This window comes from Nycticebus coucang, chromosome 5, assembly GCF_027406575.1.
Source record: "Nycticebus coucang isolate mNycCou1 chromosome 5, mNycCou1.pri, whole genome shotgun sequence".
Taxonomy (NCBI): Eukaryota; Metazoa; Chordata; class Mammalia; order Primates; family Lorisidae; genus Nycticebus; species Nycticebus coucang.
The window spans coordinates 61,130,558-61,146,471 of record NC_069784.1 but is presented as its reverse complement, the minus strand read 5'-3'; the positions used below and the strand labels follow the sequence as shown (position 1 = coordinate 61,146,471).

General features: G+C 37.8%; 1 protein-coding gene and 1 non-coding gene across 2 annotated transcripts in view; one reads left to right on the top strand and one right to left on the bottom strand.

The window, feature by feature from the left end:
• ZNF292 (zinc finger protein 292) overlaps window positions 1-15,914 on the bottom strand; it is a 102,875-nt gene that overhangs the window by 10,929 nt on the left and 76,032 nt on the right. The window contains exons 6-8 of the mRNA XM_053590933.1: window positions 15,578-15,780; window positions 7,630-7,766; window positions 4,544-4,685 (exon numbers count right to left, since the gene is read on the bottom strand). Of these exons, the coding sequence (XP_053446908.1) occupies window positions 4,544-4,685; window positions 7,630-7,766; window positions 15,578-15,780 (482 nt within the window). The remainder of the gene's footprint in view (window positions 1-4,543; window positions 4,686-7,629; window positions 7,767-15,577; window positions 15,781-15,914) is intronic.
• On the top strand, window positions 12,260-12,366 carry LOC128586898 (U6 spliceosomal RNA). Its single transcript, XR_008380355.1, has one exon. It is a non-coding gene; the product is annotated as a U6 spliceosomal RNA (small nuclear RNA).

Sequence of the window (15,914 nt, the reverse complement as noted above, 5' to 3'; positions counted from 1 at the left end):
ACACATCCACAGGGAAGAAAGGACAACTAAGACGGTCTACACTCTAGACAACCTCAGATCCTAAATATTCTAACAGCTGTCCAGTGCTGATTCCAGCGGATTGTATCTTTGTGAAAAACACCGTTTTGCCTTTTTGTAATTCTATTTGAGAAGCTGGAAGCTAATTAGCTTTCTAACCAACCATATTTTTACATTCTAGGCTTAGCCATATCTAACCATTACTATTGCTTCAAAGATACTATGGATTCTAAAGTAGCGAGTTTTGATCAAGTTGACTGTTAAAAAAAAAACTGTCTTGATTTTAACTGTGGTACATAAGTTATAGTAACAAACATGTGATTTGTACAGACATTTTTTTTCCACTGTGGTGGGTAAGCTCAACAAAGGTCATATTCCCTTCCCCAAATTAAAAAAAATTAAAGCTGAGACCTTAAAAAATGACAACAAAAGAAACTATGTAGGAATGTTTATTCTTCTGCGTTTTCGTGTGTTTGTGTGTGTCTTGAAAATTAACAGGCAATGCTCAAGTCATAAACTGGCTATGTAACAAGTATGTTTTAAAGCTGAGTTTGAATAGGTACAGGTGAAACCTATTAAATGCAGAATACAAATGTCTACATACAATAACTAAGAAAATGCCATGAAGGCTACAATGAACAGTTTGATGAGAATATTTCAGATTGTATATGAAACCAGCACATTGTACCCCTTGACTGCACAAATGTACAGAGCTTTGATTTAACAATAAAAAAATAAATTAAAGCTGAGTTTGAATTCACAACAGTTTTCCAGAAATACAAATGTGATTAAACAAGTGATTAGCCCATTAAAATCTACTTAATTCATGACACCAGTTAATAATAAGTACTGACAACACGAGCTTGAACTTACGAGTCACCAGAGTAGAAAGCTAAGTGACATGGATTCAGAGCAGGAAGAGGCTCAGCCCCTTTCTGGCACTAGGAGGAAGGCAAAGTGTGCATCTGGTGCCTCTTCTCGTAGCCTTTCCTGCTCATTTCCTCAAGCTGTCCAGTGCCCTTGACCTACAGCTGTCCAAGGCTTTCATGTTGACTTTAGGGCCCGATATGACCTCCCATTCCTCGTTCCTATACCCACACACATCATGCCTTATCCTGCTGTAAAATAATTTAAATAACTACCTACGTATTTCAGAATTAATTGTAAACTTCTTTGTATGGAATCAAATGGCCTTCACAGTCTGCCTCATCTGTTCTAGTCTCTTCATCTTTCTCTGTACCCAAACAGAAAACTGACCTACTTAAAGTCTCCCTAATATTCTATTCTAGTCTCTCATTGTCTTGCTCCTATTTTATACTCTTTTTCTATCCCTTCTTTAGCCATTACTAACTGAGTAACAGAACAGCCAAATAAGTTAGATGGCCCACTTTTTTAACCACTCAGCACGGACTTACGCCAGGCACTGTGCTCTCATAGGAGTGCAACATTCCATTCTAACAGAAAGGCCCATGATAATACTGCAATTGTTTGTGTGTCTGCATTAACAGACAATAAAATCCTTAATGGCTGGGCTATCTTTCTCAACAATTTTGATGCACCAAGCTATTTGCTCCAATTCAATTGCAGTTCTCAAAACAAACTTAAGAAGGAAACAATTACAGTTGCCCCTAGGAATGTGGGGAATTGCTGGTTCCAGGACCCTGCAGACACCAAAATTTGCTCAAATTCCCTTAGATAAAAGGGCAGAATATTTCCATATATCCTATGCACATTCTCTCCATTACTTCTAACACCTAGTACAATGCCTCCATATTACTTCATTTGAGCAGATTCAATGTAATACTCTGCTTGTAACAAATTCAAGTTCTGCTTTTTGGAACTTTGTGGAATTTCCCCCACCCCTGCAATATTTCTGGCAGACAGTTTGGTGAATCCATGGGTTCCATGGATATGAAGAGCCAACTATATTTTAAATTAATGTAAGTGGCTGGCTAGTAGTCTTCAACTGCTAGAATTTTGAAAAAAGAGGGTTACCAGTTAATGCAAAGCACTAACTTTCACCTGGAAAATGAAGAGAGTTACCCTGGAACCTAGTCACTATAGCTTCACGTTAAGGTCTCCTCCTAAAACAATAATGAACTATGATTCTAGATATAAGGCAAAACATTCTCTGCTTGGTCAGATTTCAGAAAGTAAAAAACAAGGGAATAAAATTTCATGCAATGAGAAAAAAAGAATTTGGAGGCACAGAGCAACCACCAGGACACACACTATTCCTGCTGAGAAACCTGCTGACCTGGACGACCTCCCCAAGCTATTCACACTATCAAACTGCTTTTTTATGTGCTGTACTTCTGAGCCCAAAGCCAGAGAATGGTAGCCAAGACAACTATCTGTGCTAATGGGACAGCCACTAGCCATAGGAAGTTGCTGAGCACTTAAGCACCTACTGCAGCCAGGACAGCTTCTGTCCAAGTTTTTCTCTGCCCTTCTCCTATATGGCCTCTTTATGTGTGGGCAGTGAGACTGAAAGAGGATGGTCACTGTCACCTGACTTCCTTAATGCATTTGATTAAGCAGTGAAGCCCAGATGGGTGAGGCCAGCAGTGAGTTAACGTCACACCCAGCGTGTCTGTCTTTTGGTTCTAGGTTCTGCCCACTCCACCATGCTGCTCTTTAAGTTAGAATTCAGCAATGGCACAACCTATATTTTAAAACTGCACAGTAGTTTTCTAAAAAACTTATTGTTGCTTTTCAGTTTATTTTTTAACTGTGACACTACGATATACAAAATGTAAAATCAAATGACTTAACAAAGTTGACAGAGGAAAAATTGGAGAGCTGAAGGATTCACTCCTGTTCCTTACTCCTGAAAATGAAGAGAGATTATTTCAGGAGAGAAAAATGAATACACATCTCAGACTTATTAACCAACTACAGATTTTAAGAGGTGGGGTGGGGAAGTGTCTTTGAATCCTTCCTTTCAAAAAATTATACATTAGTTAAAAAATATTTGTCACTATGCTGCACCCCAATCTTAGATGTTACATAGTGGCAGTACCTTTGGGAGTCTTTTTTCTGTGTGCATTTGAATGAAACCATCTGCACTCCTACATTGGTTACTGTGAGAAAAATCAGTGACTTTGTGAATCTGACTGGGGTGGCAGCGGAAGTGCATGTGCGCCTGTCTCGCCACCTCCTCCTTAGTCCTGTTTAAGGAGCATAATCCACTTCAAAAACTTTCAGAAGTTCTTTTCACTCTTTAAATCTGCTTGATCGTTTTGACAGTATCTTTCTTTCATAAGCTTTAACTTCTAATGTTATGCCTTTAAATATATGTATTTTATAGAATTATCCATAATTACATTATTTAAAGTATTAGGTAAAAAATTTTACAAGTCTTTGCTGAACTTCATTCACTTCAGATTGTTTCATATCTTCATAAATTTGTAAGTCTTGATGGTTAACTCACTTATGCCTTTACATATACTTAACTTGTACTTTCTATGTTGCATATTTAACCCTATGTTCTTCCTACATACTAAGGCCCACCCTGTGGCAGATGGCTTCATGTAGTGAGCACTGAGGTATGTGCACATGAAGCCTCACTTTGAGCTGTGTTGACAGCATGGCCCTCCAAGAGTAGTTCTCTGCTTCTGCAGGTGTCCCAGGATTATCAACCCAGGACTCCACCCTGTCCTTCTCACATGTTACTTACTTTACATGAGGATTCCTGGACTCTACCGTTAGGATAAATGTGGCCCCTAAATCTGTGTGAAGGTGGACCTATAGTCACAACTTCTTAAAAGGAAAGGTTTTCCTCCTTGACCCAGCATTCAGCTGAGCAGCCCTCAGGATCCCTGTTGTCCATCCATATTAGAGTGCTTTGTTTTTCTAATAAAATCACAGCTCTTCACAGTGTACGCATGTATGTGTATGCGCTAAGGGGAGTGTTTTGATCTAACTCCTCAAATGAGACAACCCAAGACCTTATCACCCATTCCCGTATAACTCTCTCTCACATAGTATCATAGGGATACTTTGTGGATATAAAACTTGAACCACTTCTGTTAAGGACAAGTAGCAACGTATCTCAATCTCTACTAAGCTGGTTAAACTTAAACTCCCGACATCAGTTTAAGCTTTCTGCTCCAAATTTTAGGTTCAACTTTTTAGGTCCTGTTATTCTTGAACTCTTAGTCGCTATACGTTTTTTAAAATCAAGTTTTGTGGCTGTTTTGTAGTAGAAGAGTTTTTAGATAATGTCATCTGCCCTATTGCTAGCAAAAGAATCTACCTCTACATTCCCCTCTACCTCTACATCTACCTCTACATTCTCAAAATTAACATAGCAGTATAACCCCCAAGAGCTGGGCCATGGACCAGCACCAGTCCATGGCCCAGAGGGTATGGACTATAATTGTAAAGTACTGGAAGGAAAATGTACAAAGCACTAAATGAAATTTAAAAAAAACACTGAAAGAGGGGGCCAAAATAAGAAAAGTTAAAAATCTCTTTAAAGATAACTATATACTTTAAAATCAAAAAAACCTTTTATTCTTACCTCTGAATTAATAACTTTAATCAAGAAGAAAATATGATATACCGTCTTTGTTAACAAAGACAGTTGACGACACCTCTCAAGGTATACTTGTATAGATGGTTCTATTCTTTGCTGTAATTTACTCCAAAATAGAGTGAGTTCCCTAAAAAAAAGAAAAGGTTTAAAAGATAAGTTGAAGTACTAATAACGTAACTTGTAATTTCATAATCATAAACTATGTAAACCTTGTCATTACATTTGAGGTTAAAAATAATTTTAGACTGCAATTCTACATGTGCAATTAAGTTTTAAATGCAAGAAAACAGACCCGGATTTTCTAAAGATCAAATAAAATCAGGATATTATTTATCATTTTATTAATTTTTTTTCCATCCCAGACAGAAAAACACTACCTTTTACCAGGAAAGCACCTGACATGTAAGCCGATTTGTACGAGTGGTAGCTGCAGGGCACATCCACAGTTCATGTAGTAAGAAAGTCAAGATAGTTAAGATGTGTATGACTAAACACACAGACACATGCACACGTACCTATAGGGACAGGCATCAACGGCACGGCAAATTCCTAAAGGCATTTACCTTTTAGTTTTTAACAAATTTAAAACAGACCAATAAGATTCTAAGATAAATATAAGAATCAATGACAACAGAACCGAGAAGAAACTAAAGTGCCACAGAGTGAAACAATGAAAACAGTTCTGAGAAATAAAATCAACTCAAATATTTCAAATGCAGTTACACTATGTTTTTCATTAAACAATCCTACTGAAATGATGAATCTTCCCCTTTTACTTCCTATTTCTACTGTCCTCCATGAACAATTGCCCCTAAATTTTCTTGTTTCAATTTTTCTGACCACATGTCTTTCTCTCAGCAGAGCCCTTCCCTATTAATACTTGTTCAGCTTCCACCATCTACTTGAACAACTTACTCATTCTCCAGATTTCCATCTATGTATGGAAGACTTCAAAGTCTGTTTTTTCCAGTCTTAACAACTTAATCACCTCTCAAGTTCTTACTGAGATTTCTTCACTTTAATCTCTTTTGAAGCCAAAAACCCAGTATATGAACAAAGATAACCTCCCTTTTCCCCAGTTCACCATTTTCCTAATTTAATGCATTGTCACGGCCCCCATCAGGCTCTACTTTTTCCCATCTTCATGACTGATAAGTCTTTGAGACTTCTTTCGCTTCATCTACACCCATGAGACAGCCTTTGCAGGACATACGCTGAGTTTCTAGTTGATTTTATATCTCGACCTGGTTCCAGCACTTTCCTGTCCAACTCCACCCACCACTGACTCCCCAGTCAATTCTCAACTGCTCATCTGAAACACTGTTTCTTAGACACAAACTTCTATTTTTAGTTTGCCCTCCCTCTTTCAAGAGCTTGCACTACACTGCTTTTACTTATATAAAATTTAGACTTTAGAGCCTTTTTTGTTTTTGTTTTTGAGACACAGACTCACTCTGTTGCCCAGGCTGGAGTGTGGCAGCTTTGGCCAAACTCAGCAACCCCAAACTTCTGGGTTCAACGATCCTCCAGCCTCAGCCTCTCACAAGTAACTGGGATGACAGATGCTCGCCACAATATCTGGCTAGTTTTTCTATTTTTAGTAGAGATGGGGCTGTGGTGTTGCTCAGGCTGGTCTCAAACTCCTGAGCTCAAGCAATCTACTCGCCTCAGCCTCCCAGAGTGCTGGGATCATAGGCGTGAGCCACTGCACATAGCCTTTCAGTGCCTTTTTAAAAAATTAACACATGAATTTTTTTTTTAAAACATGCAATATGTTTATTATTGTTTAAAAAATTAACAAATAATTGTAAAATGTTTCCATTTCAATTTCTAATACAGCAAATATCAATATAGTCCACATGAACAAAAATCTCTGCAGTCTTCAGTACTTTAAAAAGTTTTAATTTGGGGTCATTGTAGAATCACATGCAGTTGTAAGAAATAATGAAGAGAGAATGTGTGTACCCTTTATCCAGCTCCCCCCAACCTTGCATAACTTCAGTACACTGTCACAACAAGGAAATAGGCACTGATACAATCCACTCACCTTCCCCAGATTTCATGTTTTGCATACACTCGTGTGTGTTTGTGCATCTAAACACATGAATTTCTTAGTCATCACTGATTTCCGTGCCATATCATACCAAGAAATTCTACTTCTCCCATCTAGTATCTTTCTAACTACCTTTCGTGCCAATGTTTTCTGTCATGCATATAATTCTTCCTTCATAAGAAAACTCAACTGCTTGGAAAATCTTTATAACTATGAACTTCAGTCTTCTTTTACATAATATTTATCTGACTTGCCTAATCTATATTCATCTGTATGCTATGTGTCACTTGGTAAATATTTGTAAATGTCAGAATGTGATGAACCAAATTTTTGTTTGTGTTCACATAATAGCAACACAACACTGAAGGCTGACAATGCTGCTGGCTAACCACACTGTCAGTCTGAGCTAGTGCTGACTGAAGACAGCAATCTTTAGCTTTTGAGTAACTGAAACCAGGATCTGCTACCTATAGCCTCCCAAAGGGTCATACATTACAAGCTTTGGCCACTTGGAAATGTGTCACACAAAGAAACGTGCACTGAAAAAGAACATCGGAAAAGTAGAGTGAAATGATTTCTCACAGGTGAAAAATGAAGTAAATTGCCATAGATAAATGACTAGTAGATAAAATAGCTGAAAGTGTATAATATGCAGAAGAAAAAAATACACATATTGAATCATAGGTTGTTTATATATCTGAAATTATTTTTATGGTGGCATTAGATAAAATGAAACTTTCTTTTATCTTCTAACATTTAAACAGTTCCTGACTAAATGATCATTACTGGTATGCTTGCTCAGGAATTGTGTGTTAATACAAAAAGTTTTTAAAGTCGTAACAACTACTTAATAATCAGTTTGCGCGGCATGTACTGTAGTATCTGAAAACATGTCTTTTGTCTTGGTAAGACTTTAAGAAATGTTCCCATCTATATGAATTCACACAACCTATTTTTTCCCCCACTATTTTGTATTCTTATTTAATACATTTTTCCTTAAAAAACAAACTCAACTCACCAAGCACAATACATATCTCCTCGCTGGAGCTGGCGAGACAGAAATGCAGCACACAGAACAAGAGCGCTTTTCTCGTCACCCTCAGACTCTAAGTTACAGATCATTTCTAGTGCATCTTTGCAATCCACTTCTGAAATCTGCAGGAAAAGAAAAAACATGCCATAAGATGGTCTTACATCATGACACATACAACTATAGTTTAACGCATGCACTATCAAAGCCATAATCTGTCATTCCTGGGACAAAGACTGGCTACAATTTAAAACAGCGTTTCTTCAGAGCCAGTAGAAATTAACATAATAATTCTGAGAAAACTAAGAAACATGGGAGAATCAATTGTGTATTTTCAAGAATTTACAAGTGCTGACATGTAAATAACTGATAATTATAACCACTGTCTACCCAATAAATTAGCTCTATGATACTGAAAAAAGAAAGCTGTAATATTTTTATTTTTTCTTTTTAGCCACTAATTTAAACACGCAATAGAATCGAGAGAGAGAGAGGTTTATTATATATAAACTTGTAAACTAAACACCTATTCATAAGGGGAAATCTAATGTGAAACATTTTGTGCAACTATACCACCTTAAGCTCATCTCAATTTTCTATAAACCTCCACTATTTTGGCTGCCAACAGTCATGTATGTGCACCTATGACCTAGATGAAGGTGACTTGTTTCATTTAATGATGTACTCACATCTATTACTTACTTTTTAAATTAAAATTTACTCCCTCATTACAATGACAAAATATAGAAAACAAAAAGAATTTACCTAGGATTTCTACAAGCATGTGCTGGACAGGGATGTAACAAACAGCAGAATCATGAATCAGTGTTCCAAAACAGGACAGAGAGGTTACCTACAACATGGCACAGCTGACAGACGGCAAGAGCACCAACACCCAGCACAGAACAGACATTACACCTGCATCACAGAGGTGGCTATGGTGGCCTCTCTTTCAACAATGCTGAGTGTGCAGAGGTGTGAAATGTAAAGTGTTTAGGGTTGAACAAATGTCTAAATGAGGAACAGGGGTCATCTTGAGGTCAGTCTTTGAAAAAGGCTGTGCGGGAATAGATTCACAGCTTCCATTTTATACATTAAATTGGGCTTTCTGGGTGGTACCTGTGTCTCAGTGGGTAGGACACCAGCCCCATATATGAGGGTGGCAGGTTCGAACCTGGCCCTGGACAGACTGCAACAAAAAATAGCCGGGAGTTGTGGCGGGCGACCGTAGTCCCAGCTACTCGGGAGGCTGAGGCAAGAGAATTGCTTAAGCCCAAGAGTTTGAGGTTGCTGTGAGCTGTGATGTCACAGCACTCTACTGAGAGTGACAGAGTGAGACTGTCTCAAAAAAAAAAAAAATAATAGTAAATAAAATAAATTGGGTTTTCTTCAAAAACTCTAAGACAAGAAAAGACCAAAATCTCCGTGTTCAACATCAGTGATTTCTTAAAGGAATTATGAATTAGTGGCAGAATTAAGACTGAAACTTAAGTCTTGGTACTAGGAGTATAATCGTTCTCTGGTTGCCTATTTCTAACAAATCTGTCTATGCAACTTCATTTAAGCAAATAAAAAAAGGGCTGAAAGAGATATTTTTTTTTTTTTTTTGTAGAGACAGAGTCTCACTTTATGGCCCTCGGTAGAGTGCCGTGGCCTCACACAGCTCACAGCAACCTCCAACTCCTGGGCTTAAGCGATTCTCTTGCCTCAGCCTCCAGAGCAGCTGGGACTACAGGCGCCCGCCACAACGCCCGGCTATTTTTTGGTTGCAGTTTGGCAGGGGCCGGGTTTGAACCCGCCACCCTCGGTATATGGGGCCGGCGCCTTACCGACTGAGCCACAGGCGCCGCCCTGAAAGAGATATATTTATAAAATATTTTAAAATATCTACAGTATGTTAACTGTCAGACATTTTATGTATATTACTATTTAAACACAATTCTCCCACTAGCTAGGATTACTAACATTTATATACAGATGCTCTTGACTTTCAGTAGGGTGGTATTCCTATCTGTGTTTCAGGACATACCCCATTTTTTTTTTTTTTTGTAGAGACAGAGTCTCACTTTATGGCCCCCGGTACAGTGCTGTGGCCTCACACAGCTCACAGCAACCTCCAACTCCTGGGCTTAAGCGATTCTCTTGCCTCAGCCTCCCGAGTAGCTGGGACTACAGGCGCCCACCACAACGCCCGGCTATTTTTTGGTTGCAGTTTGGCCGGGGCCGGGTTTGAACCCGCCACCCTCGGTATATGGGACCGGCGCCCCACCGACTGAGCCACAGGCGCCACCCAGACATACCCCATTTTTAAGTGGAGAAGCAGAACACATATCACTTTCACAGCATTGTAATGTTAAAAAAAAGTAAGTTGAACCATCTGAGGTCAGGGAACACGTGTGTAATTGATGTGGGACTTGAAGATGTTACCAAGTTACAACATTTCGTTAAGTGGTGGAGCCACAAATCAAACTATGTCTGGCTTCAAAGATTTAAGCTTTTTCCATTTCTTTACATTATGTTTTATTAAAAGCTGTGTTAACTTAAAAAAAAAAGTTATGTTAACTTTAAAAAATTACATGGCACACTCATGCAGACAAATGTTAATATGTCAAACCATGAGGCTTTAAAAAATTTTTTTTCTAAGCTGTTAACAATGAGATGAACAATAGCTACCATTTATTTATTAGTGCCAGCTTCTTCAGAAATAGCAATGCTAATCCACACAGTATCCTGTCTGGTAAATATCTGTATTTCTTCTTCTTTCCTTTTTTTTTTTTTGCTAGGATTATGTAACACTACACAAAAAAGGCAAAAATCCCCACCCCTATGGATCTTAAATTTTAGTGTGGAAAGGCACAATACTAACAAAGCAAAATACAGTATTACATCATACATGTAACAGAGCAGGGAAGTGGGGAGTGGGATGTGGGGTGGTGAGTGAAGGAGCAATTTTAAATAGGATCCTTAGAAAAACCTTCCTAATAAGAACGTAACAGCTGAGTAAAGATCTGAAGGAAGGGAGAGAAAAAGGATTGTGTAGCTGAATATGGGGATGGGGTCCAGGCAGAGGGAAGAGAAGGTTCAAAAGCTCTGAAGGTGGAGCATCCTGGCAGGTTTGGGGACCAGCCAGGAGGTGTGTGGATGGAGGGAGGGAGTGAGCAGGCAGTGGAGTGAAGGGCAGATTTCTCTTTAAAAAAGAAGACTCAGAGAAGTTAAGTGACTTGCTCGAAGTCACATATTTAGTGGCAGAGTCAAGGTTTTGACCCAGACTTAGCTTTACATTCTTGCTCTCTCCCTCCAGAACCTTATAAGCACAGGCACACAGGATTTTTTACTAACTCAGGTTGAATAAAAATCTTAATATGATTTGTTTTGAATCTCATCATGCTCAGATGGTACCGAATGTGTATATTACGTATAGGAAAGAAATGCATTTGTCCAGTGCTATTACTGTCAATAGCTCCCTCTTTAATTATTTATTTATTTTTGAGACAGAGTCTCATTTTGTCACCCTTGGTAGAGCTGTGGCATCATAGCTCACAGCAACCTCAAACTCTTAGGCTCAAGGGATTCTCTTGCTTCAGTCTCCCAAGTAGCTGGGACTTTAGGTGCCCGCCAAATGCCTGGCTATTTTTAGAGACAGGGTCTCATTCTTGCTCAGGCTGGTCTGGAATCCATGAGCTCAGGCAATCCACCCACCTCAGCCTCCCAGAGTGCTGGGATTACAGGTATGAGCCACCGTGTCTGGCCTTACTCTTAATATTTAAAAATTATTTATTTGTATGTATGATCACCTACATGTATTTATTCAAATAAACACAATATATCAACTGAAACATTTGCTATATTCAAAAATACTGAAAACTTCATTTTTACAGACATACTAATGAAACGATTTTTCCTGTGTACTTGAAATTGAGAGCCTTCATTTCCCTGATTTGCCACTAGATGGTCCTCTTGGAAAAATGTAATATTAAAGACAATGGTAGGAATAATGAAGCCATGTTTGAATAAATGATCGTACTGAAACTGAGAAAAATAAAACACATTCATCAATGAACAAGATTTAAAAAATTCAAAGCAGCATAATTCAGACATTATCAGTATATTACATATATAGAGACTATTCTGTGCTTTGACAGTGAGCAAAAATTTAAATGCTATAAAATATAGAACTCAATAAAATTTTTAAGAACAATTAGAATGTTCTATTTGTTTAAAAATATTGTGCTGAATCCCTTCATAAAGTGGAAAAATCACTTAAACATGTAAATAATTTTTATTTTAATATGGCTCCTTATGCTTACATACATCTATGAATCATACTTTAAAAATGTACTGGCTCTAGTCATATTTTTCAAGAACTGATTTGTTTATCAAAATAATATTGCTTTCCATATAGAAAGGAATTAAATGTTAAACCTGTCATAATTAAAAAGTATAAAATCAAACAATGAACTATTTTTTAACTCTCTGACTAGAAAATACTTAAAAGCTGAATAACCTCTAGTGTTAGGAAAGAAGACATTTCATATACTGTTTTTGGGAGCATAGAAGTTGCCACCACATTTTCAGGATGGTAATTTGGGCATATCAATTTAAGATGTGCGCAGATTCTGTGCTCGCTTTGGCAGCACATATACTAAAATTGAAACGATACAGAGAAGATTAGCATGGCCCCTGCGCAAGGCTGACATGCAAATTCGTGAAACGTTCCATATTAAAAAAAAAAATAATAATGTACGCAGATTCTTTGATCTAAGAATTTTCCTTCCAGAAACTTAGCCTACTAGGATACTTTCAACAAGGATGCAAGGGTGTATGTGTAAGGCAACAACACGTGACAAACCCATATGCAGCCAGAAGAATGAATGAGAGTGACCTACAGGAGAGATTTCCACAGTAAGGGAGGGAAAGTGTCTAGCAGCCAGCGTATGCTTGCATGTGGTTTTAAGTATATAAATATATATGTATAGATAGATAAAAAAATGTCAGAAAGGTTATATGTAAGATTTAATAATGATTACCTAGAGAAGCGTTAAATGGGGATATAAGATAAAGGCAAGACAGCAGATTTTACTTTTTAAGTTTCTGTATTTAACAATAAAGCCAACAGAATTACTGGATCTAAACTAAACACTGCTCACTTTGTTTTTACTGCTATATCAAGAATCCAGGCCTAAGTTCATCCCTTCCAGAGAAGCCAGACAAACACTCATGCCTCGCAGCCCACCCCACCCTCTGCCACCCAGCAGGGCTACACTGAAGAGGTTCTGGGAAGTTGTCATCCCGGGCCTACGGGCTCATGTGCACAGAGATCTCCTCACACAGACCATCAATAAAGGCTACGACTGAGTCCTAACAGACTATTCTTTTCATCCTCCTAAGAAACGTGTTTTTTTTTTTCTTATTAAAAAAACACTTCAAATACTGACAAGATAGAGACAACATAAGTGAATGAGGGGAAGAGCTTGCATACCCCTCCTGAAGGGAACAGTCTCTGGCAACTGTTCCAAAGGGACAGGTGAGGTGATCACCTTCCCTGGGGTCAGAAATAATTAGCCTTGGTGACAGCCAATCTGAACTTACCTCATACCAAACAACAAACAAACTTCTGATGTGTTTGTGACAGAAACACAAAAGAGCGATCAAACCTAATCTCTGAGCAGAAAGGGACTTTGAACAAGAGCTGTGCAGACTGACAGAAACGGACTGTTCCGCATTATGTGAGCTTGTTTTTTCCCTGGGATGCAGTATACAAACATTAAGCCCATCTTAAGAGCATGAAAAGGCTTAATTCTACTTATTTAAGGTAGGGAGGGGGAAGAGAAATCATTTCATTTCAGAGGTACCCAGTGCTCTCATAAAGAGTTTTTCCAATCATCTCCCAGAAAAGGGGACTGCTGCTACTCACCTCTGAATATTTAAACCAAGAGGAAATTTAGGCTCATCATTGCAAGACTGATCATTCAGAGAGCTAGAAATACAGATTTTTACTTGAAACTACAAATTCAGTCTAATCCAACTTCAACTTCAAAACTAATTCAACAACTCTCTGCTCAGACATGCACTTCCTACTAGAAGGTGGGCTTCTCTGAGGAAGGGTCCATACTCACTCACCTTTAACCCCCAAGACTAGCTGCATAGCACACACCATTCACTTAATAAAAATGTGTGAAATGAAGGAAGGACAGATGAACTTAAGGGCAGGGACTGAACTGATAATAAAAAAACTTTACTGAAACTGAAAAATATATCTAACATGTAGCAGCACAGTACTTTATTTAAAGATTTTAAAAATGTTAACACATCAAAAGCTATTTCAATAAATTTTATATACCTGCTAATTAACTTTTCTAGTTAATCTGAACTAATAAGAAAATGTCAATCTTCTATTTTACTTTCATATACATCAATCAAAAAGCCAACTATCTGTCATAAAAGAGAAGTAATAAAAAAATCTATATTTCAGCTAACATCCAAGCTAACAGTGTAATAACCTAGGCCACATACAGACTAGAAAGTGCCTGACATCACTCTTACCAGTACCCTCAATACCTTTTTCGTAATAAGATGACAGATTTAATCCTAATCTTGGTTCAAGCCCACTATCTGCCTTCTCACTTTCTATTTTCAAGAAAAATCACAAAATCTCCATCCTACAGCTTCTAACCTCGTATGTCAGCCAGCTTTCTGTCTCAGGCTACTCCTACTTCTCACTCAGATCATAATACTTCTCTGTCTACTCAGGGACCATGCATGTTCTTCTGATTGTCTCCTCTATCTTGTGATCTCAACCTGTCATGAAGTCTGTCCCACAGCCTTCATGTTCTCCCTCCTCTATTGCTCTGGAGTTGGAGGATACATACACATTTAGTGCCCACAAAACACTCATCAATATACTATAGTTGGGTTTATCGAAATTCTTTAAATACATATTCCCTTTTCTTGATCAAAAACTTTTTTTGTTTTTGAGACAGAATCTCACTTTGTCACCCTCGGTAGAGTGCCGTAGTGTCATAGCTCACAGCAACCTCAAACTCTTGGGCTCAAGTGATTCTCTTGCCTCAGCCTCCCAAATAGCTGGGACTACAGGCGCCCGCCACAGTGCCTGGCTATTTTTAGAGATGGGGTCTCATTCTTACTCAGGCTGGTCTCAAACTCCTGAGCTCAAGCAATCCACCCACTTGGCCTCCCAGAGTGCTGGGATTAAAGGCATGAGCCACTGCACCTGGCCTTCATCAATAACTTTTAATTCTCCTACCCTATATCCCACTTCCTTTTGGAATAATGAGGCCTTTAAAACACAAAATTCCTGTTTGGACCATGATTCTGCTCTCAGAATTTTGTAGTCATAAAACATAAAAATACATGACAATTATGCTTTATGCCAACTAGAGTAAAAATAAAATGTCTCATAAATAAAATGCAAATAAAAACTCAAAAACTTATAACCTATATAAAATAACATATAGTGTGTATCTATACGCACACACACGTATTCTATGGAGAGTATATATCACTTCCCTCTAAGAATAACAAAGAAAGTTTCCTATAAAGTTTCTTAAATTGGCCGGTTAAAAAGATCTGTAACTATCTTGGTATCAGGTAAAACTGTAAGTTAAAGTCTCAATCCTGACAAATTATAAATATCTTACCAAACTATTAAGTTACCACCATCTTCCCCATAATTCAGTCAAAGCATTTAAAAGATCCATAGTATTTAAAATAGAAGCTGGGTGAAATCAGTTCATATATAATTATGGAAGGTGTTTAGAATCAAGTTGCCACTACCTAAGATTATACCAAAAGTGTAAGACTGACAGCAATGGTCCCTTCACTTTCCATGACCAAACAAACAAAAAAAAACATTTTAATCTAATTAAAAATTCCTCCACTTTAAAAAATAACTACTAATGAAAGAAAACATACTCACCTCTTCGATTAACTTTTCATTTGGTGATGATGTACAAAGACAGACAAGGTAAGTTTGCTTAAAGCTGCCCTTTGTACCAATCTCGGGGTGGTCAGAGCACAGCTTTGCTAGGGCAGTTGCTTGGCTTAACTGATTTGTTTTGATTAGATGTTTAATTCTCATATCCAACAAGATGGGACCCTCAAAAGCTAAAAATTCATTCACTTTAAAAAACAAGACATAATAAATTATTAACATTTGGTAATAATTCATTTGCAATACAAATACTTATAAGGAATTTTTTTAAACAAAGAGACTAAAACTTTTTTTTTTTTTTTGGTAATTTTCTATTACTGCC